The sequence below is a fragment of the Coturnix japonica genome, chromosome 26 (assembly GCF_054131305.1).
Source record: "Coturnix japonica strain WE chromosome 26, WE-NBRP24, whole genome shotgun sequence".
Classification (NCBI taxonomy): domain Eukaryota; kingdom Metazoa; phylum Chordata; class Aves; order Galliformes; family Phasianidae; genus Coturnix; species Coturnix japonica.
The window spans coordinates 3,457,501-3,465,422 of NC_140688.1; the positions used below are offsets into that span (position 1 = coordinate 3,457,501).

General features: G+C 49.5%; 1 protein-coding gene and 1 long non-coding RNA gene across 2 annotated transcripts in view; both read left to right on the plus strand.

Annotated features, from left to right (window-relative positions):
• LOC146756653 (uncharacterized) overlaps positions 1–1,873 on the plus strand; it is a 5,544-nt gene extending 3,671 nt beyond the window's left edge. The window contains exons 2-5 of the long non-coding RNA XR_014937257.1: positions 1–59; positions 1,080–1,148; positions 1,290–1,361; positions 1,453–1,873. The exon at positions 1–59 is cut by the window's left edge and continues 81 nt beyond it. This is a non-coding gene — a long non-coding RNA (uncharacterized LOC146756653). The remainder of the gene's footprint in view (positions 60–1,079; positions 1,149–1,289; positions 1,362–1,452) is intronic.
• Positions 1,874–2,037: 164 nt separating this feature from the next.
• On the plus strand, positions 2,038–4,076 carry LOC146756654 (uncharacterized). Its single transcript, XM_085524114.1, has 3 exons — positions 2,038–2,401; positions 2,926–3,067; positions 3,253–4,076. Exons 1-3 carry the CDS (start codon positions 2,209–2,211, stop codon positions 3,347–3,349), a joined length of 432 nt encoding a protein of 143 aa, XP_085380240.1. The 5' UTR covers positions 2,038–2,208; the 3' UTR covers positions 3,350–4,076.
• Positions 4,077–7,922: the final 3,846 nt, after the last annotated feature.

Below are 7,922 nucleotides of genomic sequence, written 5' to 3' on the forward strand. Positions count from 1 at the left end.
TAGCTCCCGGGAGTGACGACCTGAAACTCACAATGCGACAAGCCCAATGGGTATTCCAGGTAAAGGCTTCCCCTGAAGAACACTACTGCTGCTGAGAAGAACTAAAAAAACCCCTCGTAGCTGGTTGCAACCCAGTTGACGAGTGAGGCAGAGGAGTGAATTGTGGGGAAAGATGGGCCTTAGGGGTATCCATTGGTACTTGGGGATTCTCACAGTGATCACATTTTGTATAGCAGCACAACGCCACCCACACCAAGCTTCCTTACATCCCTGTGTGACCTGGTACCTATACAGCCCAGTCTAAACCAAAAGGGTTACTATTTTTGCCTAAGCTCAAACCTAGGGAGGGGATACTGTAACCACCCAGGCTCATATTACTGTGCCTATTAGGGATGTGCAACTATTGCCTCAAATTGGGCACCTGGGGCTGGGCAGGATAAATATCTACAAGTAGGGCATGGACCCTATGGGTGCATACCTCCTAACCGAAACCCACAGTTGGGAAGATGGGCTGTGTGGGGATTAAAGACAGAGAGAGAGAGAAACATCTGCCAGCAACAATGGATAAATGTAACGAATCCAGATAACCCAGTGTGGCTGTTAGGGAAAATATGGGGTGTAAGTGACTTGCGGAATCAAACTCTATAACACATAGATGGGTTATAAAGCAGGTATGTTTATTCCAGTGCTGGGTGCAAGGGGGATAGCTCCACCAAACTTGCACATGGACTTGTAAAATCGTGACACAGATATAGGTACATCTCATACATAGTCAATGATTTCTCGGAATTCTGATACATATTCAATAGTTGTTTAGCATGCAGACCCCCTCTTGTTCTTATCAGGGGGATGCAACTCCTCTTCTGGTATTTACAACATCTATTCTCCTCCTTGCCTGATGACTTCCGTGAGGTCTCACTCCTTATCTGCATCCTTCCTGCTCTCCCAGGCCCCTTGTTTCCCTGTGCGGAAGGGAGAGAATAGTGTTGTGAAGGAATCCCTGGCTTTAATTGCATCCTGCGACCTTGTGGCTGAAGGGATGCTCAGTAGCAGTTGCTTTGTCCTGTGTTCATTTGCAGATTTGACTAGAGGAGTTGATCCAGCTTCCTCTCTGAGATCTGGAACTGAAACTCTGTTGGATCGCGCAGGTACGTCATAGCTTTGAAATTCTTTAGAGAGCTTTTGCTGCCTGTTTCAGTGCCATTTCATGGCACAGTCCCCTGTACGCTCTGCTACTCAGTTGATGCTGTAGTGTGTGACTGAAACTTTTCATGGGTCTTTGGTTGCAGAAATGCCCCCAGTGTGGGCCCTGCCCGGTCATTGGTTTCCTCCTGTGCTGGAGCCCAGCTGGAATCCCAGCAGTGAGTACTCTGTCTTCACTGACTTGGCTGACTCGCCGCTGATCTTCAAAACTTCATGCACGTGATATTTAACTTCATACATTCTGTTAAGGTCCGGAAAGAGAAGAGGATGAATACAAACGAGGAAAATACTCTCAGGGCTCATCCCGTCTCCTGAAGCGACTGCTGAAGGAAATGGAGAAGGCAGAGCGTGGTGGGTATACTTCAGTCTGTTCACTGTGGGACCTGGGAAGCTGAGGTGTGATATGCAGGTGTGGGCAGGCTGTAGCCTGCACAGCAGGAAGGAATGGGTCAGAGCCGTGCTGCAGCCGTGTTCCATGTATCACCTTGCAGGTGCTGTCAAGCACCAGAGCTGGTCTGCTGCCAGATGGTGTGCATCCAGCCAAGACCCAGAGGCAGCTGCTCCCCCAGCACAACCATTACTTGTCAGAGCTGCTTTGTGCAGTCGTTGGCACCCAGATGGCAGCAAGTGGCAAGTGCTGTGCTTCTGTTCATCCAAAGCTCTCCGTGCAGCTGAGCAAGTTCAAGGCAGGAGGAGCATCCCGAGCAGGGTTGGCTGCCTTTGCTAATGCTGGAAATGAGGTGGAGATGCTAATTCTGAAGGCTTGGACTGTGTGTTAGAGCTTGGATTTCAGCCTGCAGCTACCTGGCTGTGATGGGCTGGTGACAGCACAGAATGTGAGGGCCTTGCACAGGAGCTGATTCCTCAAGAGGTGTGAGGGAGTCAGCATTGTCCAATAGCTGGGAGGGCCCAAATGCCTTTGGGTAACAGAGGGGCTCACAGTGTACTTGGGGGTGGGGGGCCTGGACTTTACCTGAGCTCGGGATTGGAGAAGCTCAGTTTTTGATGAGGGCACGTGACATCCCACTCCTACTGCCCTGCTTTCTTTCTAAAGGAATGGACCAACAAAGTGAGCGGGATGCACTCCAGGAAGGTGGATATCCCACACTGTCGGTCCCAGATGCACTCCAGGAAGGTGGATATCCCACACTGCCCATCCCGGACAGAGGAATGCAGGCAGCACCAACCAGCATGCCAGGTAATTTCTGTCCCATGATCATACGGTGTCACAAACCAGAGTCACTGCGTGCCTGCAGGCTCTTGCTGCCAGCTCTTGCACACCAGGTCAGCAGCCAGACCTGAGCGTGTGAGCATAGAGCACATGTAAAAGAAGCAGGAGTGTTTCTCCCCTGGGCTGGCTCTGGCTGTGCCCTGTGCTGGCTGAAGCCTGACCTTCAGCCTGGGGGGCGTCCCACAGGAGAGCTCAGGACACGCATGCCGGGAAAAGCATGAGGGATTCTGCTCTGTAGCTCTCCCCACAGACCAAGCCCAGACCCCAGAGTACAGCCCCAGCTCTCGGCCCAGAGGAGGACACGGGTAGTGCCTGTGCAGCCTCTTCGTACCCAACGAGATGTGGAAGCAATCCTTCTTGTCCTCCGGTGCTTCGGCACCAGAGACAGAGGCACCCACTGACAAAATGACCTCTTGGGTCCATGAAGCACACTGAGAGATTATCTGTAGCGCAGCTGAAGGTAACGTGGGACATTGTCTCATTTCTTCCAGGGATGAACACAGGCAAAAGCACAGAGGCTGCTGCTCACACATCTGTGCGGAAGCGCCGCATTCCGGTGACGGTCTCAGCGATGCTGCTGCCTGCGCTGGTGCTGGCCGTTGGTACTGTGATATGGGTGCTCAAAAACTACCTGTGAGTTGGCCTTTCCCCAGAACACCTTATTGCTGCATTTGGCAATGAAGCATTTGTGGTGCCAGGATCCTGGATGGCCAAATCAGCCGCTGGCAGTACACTGCCAGGACTCAGGTTGCAAAGTCTTTCAAGTTTCCCCTTATTTCCTGTCAGTGAGTAGTGCTTTCTGAAACTCATTCTCACAGAGCGCGCAAGAGGGAAAAGAGAGCAGCAGAAGCAGCAGATGGAGCTAGGGAAGGCAACGAGACAGACTCTGACCCAGTCAAACAAGAATCTCCATAATAGCTCCAGTCCGTTCCATTCTGCCATTGAAGAGGCCAGAAGTCTTCAAGGTCATCTGGAAGACCTGGAGCTTGAACTCAAAGCCATGAAAGAGATCCTTGGGAACAGTCCTGAGTGCTGCCTTCTGTCAGAGGATGGCCCTGAATGTGAGAGCAGAGCTTTTGTCCTTCATCCTGCATTCTCCAGGACAGGTATCACCAGCAGTTTGAAGATTCTTAGCTCGACACAGCTACATTCCTGTTGAGGGTCCTAATGAGGACCCAGAAAACGAGCTTCCTCTGACTGCCGGACAATGCGTAATGTCTTTGGAGATGTGGGTGAGAATGGCTGGTTTCAGGGAGAGCTGACAGATGGCACAAGAGGACTGGTCCCTTCCAATTTGGTTGCGGAGCTTTCAGATGATGAACTGGATACACCTGGAGATCCTGTCAGAATTCCTGCATTGCTCCATCTGCAAGACTACCATTGTTCCACTCAATGGAACAACTCGATGTTGAGCAGAATGTGGTTGAGCTCCTTCGGGAACTCTCTGAGGTGACTGACAGCGGAACTGCATAGCTTTATTGTATATGAAAAACAACCAAACAACTGTCCCCTCCCTCTCCCTTCCCCTCGCACCCCCCTACCCCCCCCCCAAAAAAAAGACAAAAAAACCCCAAAAAAACCCTAAAAAAACAACAAAAAACAACCCACCCTCAATAAAACAAAAAACCAAAACCAATTAAAATCTCAACGCTGTTCTTTTTCTGGGATACACTGAGGTGACGCTTCTTCTAGCTTAGACTTTGCAATGAGTTTGTGTCACGGAGTTCTCTCTAGAGCTCACTCGGTGACAGCGGGAACAAACCCAGGGAGAGAAGGAACAAAGAACCTCCCCTCTCTAACAGCGCGGTGCGGGGGCAATAAAGAACTGGGGGGGGGGTTGGCACTCACCTCTCATCGGGGTACCATCCCGTTCTCTGCAAGCCACGATGTTGTGGGAAGCTGTGGAGGAACTGCTCAAATGTATTCTCTCTAAGAGAGGGGAGCAGGTATCTCCTAAATGCATATCCGAGCTGGTAAAATGGGCTCATATGAATGGACATCTTCAGGAGGTGGCACTGATGTTCACTGTAGCCGAATAGCGAGAAATAGTCGACCATATGTGGGACTTTGTTATCTCCAAAAATAAGGAATACAAAATAAATACATTGAAGAATATGCAAGCCGAGCAGCAGATTGCTGCTGCTGTGGTACAAGCTCTATCCGGACCTAGTGCTCAGTCAAGGTCAGAGCTTGACTCCCTGTTACCAGGAGGTTCGTACTCTGTTTGCTCATCAGCCTCACAAGTCAGGGCTGCCGCAGAAGCCCCGAATAATCCCCCGTCCTCCACCTCTTCAACGTCTCTGGCAGATCCGGTTTTGGCTGGTGAGGAAGGTGCGGTGGGGGGGGGCTGAGGGGTGTGCAGAGCAGCAAGAAGCTCCTGAGAGTGAAAGCGACTCGGATAATGGTGGGAATGAGAAAGCGTTGGAGGAACATAATAAAACATTAACTGAGGAGCTGCAGGACTTAGAACTGCGTACGAAGGAGGCATCAGTCTCTTTGAGCGTTTCACCGATGTCTTTACAGCCCCTGTCTATGCGATTCCCCCCCACACGTAGCGATCCTCCACCTTTGCGTTGGTCTGGAGTCATTAGAGACATGATATTGGAGGGACCATGTCAAGCTGTGTTTCAGCTCGCTTGCCCGCTGATAGACGATCAGCAGGGAGCTGCTCGGTGGGAAGTGCATCATTGGAAATTGTTACAGCAGGCTGGTAAGACTGTGACTGACTATGGGATACGATCTGAAGCTTCTAAGCAAATCATTCAATGGATTTTCACTGAGGATACTCATATGACACTAGACACTTCTAATCTTGTGCGGTTGTTACTAACACCACCAGAATACGTTGTTGGTCTCATCTCAAGGCAGAAAATAGCATCCAGCCTTTATAGTAACTGTCTTGTGTGTTTCTTTCCTAGTGGAATTGCTTTGTAACTTGCGGTGTTATAAATAATATTAGTAATGGTTTGACATAGTGTGTGATTTTCAGTGTTACCAATGCAGTCTCAAGAATTAGAATTTTAGGCATTATCCATAGATCAAATGTGTGTTAAAGAAAGGATTTGATGTAATCAGTGCTGTAATCTATGGGAATAGCTCTTTTAGTATGTTAGTACTGCTCACTCATGATGTTATTAGCCTATTAATTAGCTTTTCTTAATTTGCAAAGACAAAACCTGGAAAGGAATCCCAGGCAAAGGGATGACCCTGTATTGTAGAATGGATACGTCTCTTACACCCAACTAATTGGGATTTTAAAAATATGACCATGCATCACTTGAGACAAAAGTGCATACTTATAGAACTAAATTTGATAGTTTATTCTGTTTTCCAGGCAGCTGTTCCACCTGGGCTCTGTATCACGCACTGGCCATGCGGATATGGTGTACAACTGGAAGAAATCCTTCAGACCCTGAATGCAGGAGAGAATCTGTGATGGGTGAGAGAGGAAAGGTGCACTTTGAAGCAGGGAAGGCCCTGCTGGCACCGCCTGTCGCAGCCACCACCAACACGGTTTGCTGTTTCTCAAGGGTCAATAAGTAATAATGCCCCTAGTGATACTCCAGCACATTTGTCCTCTAAAACTGGTTCTATCTGACATGCAACTTCATAAAGTTCAATTATCAATTATTAGCTCAAAGGCATGGTTATGAGCATCCTAAAAGCATTTGTTGCACAATAGTTAGTGGCCATTAAAAATCAATATATCAGAGTATATGAAAGTTGAAGACTTTTCCTAACTAGTTACATGTGAACACAATGGGACCCTCATGGATTTATTTCCAGGTTGCAGAAACTTAGGTTGCAGAGCAAACGAGTTTGTTCTTTTTAGTAGGTTTAACAGTAATGTTGTTATCTGTGTTTGACTTGTCTCTTTTTTCACTTCTAGAGGATTGTCAATCGAGGTCTTGATTGAGTTATAATGGTTATGTTATTAATATAAGTAGTGTTGTTATTTTATAGGCAGTAGCTTGCTAATTAATAAAAAAGGGGGGGTCGCCGCGCTCCGACCCCGCAGAGCTCCACTCCATGCGGTACTTGGAAATAGGGATGACGGATTCCGGCCCCGAGCAGCCCTGGTTCTTTGAAGTGGGGTACGTGGATGGCGAAATCTTCGTGCACTACAACAGCTCCGGTCGGAGGTACGTGCCCCGCACGGGGACAAGTACCAGTGCTGCGTGGAGCACGCCAGCCTGCCCCAGCCCAGCCTCTACTCATGAGGTGAGTGAGGGGATGTGGGGCTGGGGGGCTCTGGGCTGCCCCTTCCCCTGCTGACAGCCCTGCCTTCCCCCAGAGCAGTCACAGTCCAGCCTGGTGCCCAACGTGGTGGGGGTGGTTGTCGCCGTTGTGGCCATTGCCATCATGGCTGGCGTTGGATTCATCATCTACAGACGCCATGCAGGTAAAAGTGGAGGGGTGTAGGAGGACAGTGGGGGCTGTGGGGGGATTTGAGGCTCCCTCAGGAGCCCTCAGCCTGGCTGTGATGTGAACCTGTGCTGATGCATCTCTCTGTCTGCAGGGAAGAAGGAGAAAGGCTACAACACAGCGCCCAGTGAGTGATGAGGGCAGCGCTGTCCCCCACCTCTGCCCAGTGCCAGGGCAGCATTGGGGTCCCCGCTTTCTCCCAGGGTTCCCCTTCCTGGTGCTCAAAGCTGCTCCATGCCCCACAGCAAGAACAGGGCTGGGGGTCATGGCTGTGAGAGTCCTTCCTTGTTTTCTGGCTCCAAGCTTGCTTCCTGAGGTGTTTCTTGTGAGAAGACTCTCAATGATTTATTGAAGTGGCAAGTAATGGGTGCTACCGTGTGACAATCAATATCACTTTTTGGGTATTTGAATATTTGAAAGCACCTTCCTTCAGAGCTGTTTGCCTCCAGAAGAGTGCTCAGGACTGTTTATGAGCGGAAGATCTGGCCCGGGACTAAATAGCTCCAGCTTGGTGTGGGAAATCTGGGTAATGAAGCCATCGTGCCCTGTGAAAAACAGGATGCGGATGGGTATCCCTGCTCCCTCTTATCTGCTGGCAAGGCTCAGAAGATGGGAACAAAGGAATTTCTGCTAAGATCCCAGAGCCAGAAGCTTCCATTCCAAGGAGTGCTGACTCAACTACTTTGGATTCGAGCTGTCACTCCAAAGAGAGCTGACTTGACCACTTTGGACATATAAATAAGTTGGTGCTACCATTGGAAATTGTCATCGTGGTCACCATTAACAGAACAACGCCTGACGACCCACCACGACTGAAGACCAATGACTGAACTACAAACCTCGATGGATCCATGGTGGTGAATATCTCCCTCTTGCTTCCTACAGAGACTCCTTGCTTCTATTTCATATTTTTACTGCATTCCCTTCCCCATCACCCTACACCATAATAGCGTCCGTCCTCCCCTTCCCCATCTCCCTGATAAAGTCTTGTAATAAACTGGTCGGACCAATGTTTGAGCCGTTGTTTCTTAATCCCGCACCAGGTATACGTATATCAAAGAAC

Coding starts and splice junctions, on each gene's coding strand:
- LOC146756654 (XM_085524114.1), top strand. CDS start 2,209: ATGAGGGCACGTGACATCCCACTCCTACTGCCCTGCTTTCTTTCTAAA. Junction 2,402..2,925: donor AGCACCAACCAGCATGCCAG/GTAATTTCTGTC, acceptor CATTTCTTCCAG/GGATGAACACAGGCAAAAGC. Junction 3,068..3,252: donor TGGGTGCTCAAAAACTACCT/GTGAGTTGGCCT, acceptor TCATTCTCACAG/AGCGCGCAAGAGGGAAAAGA.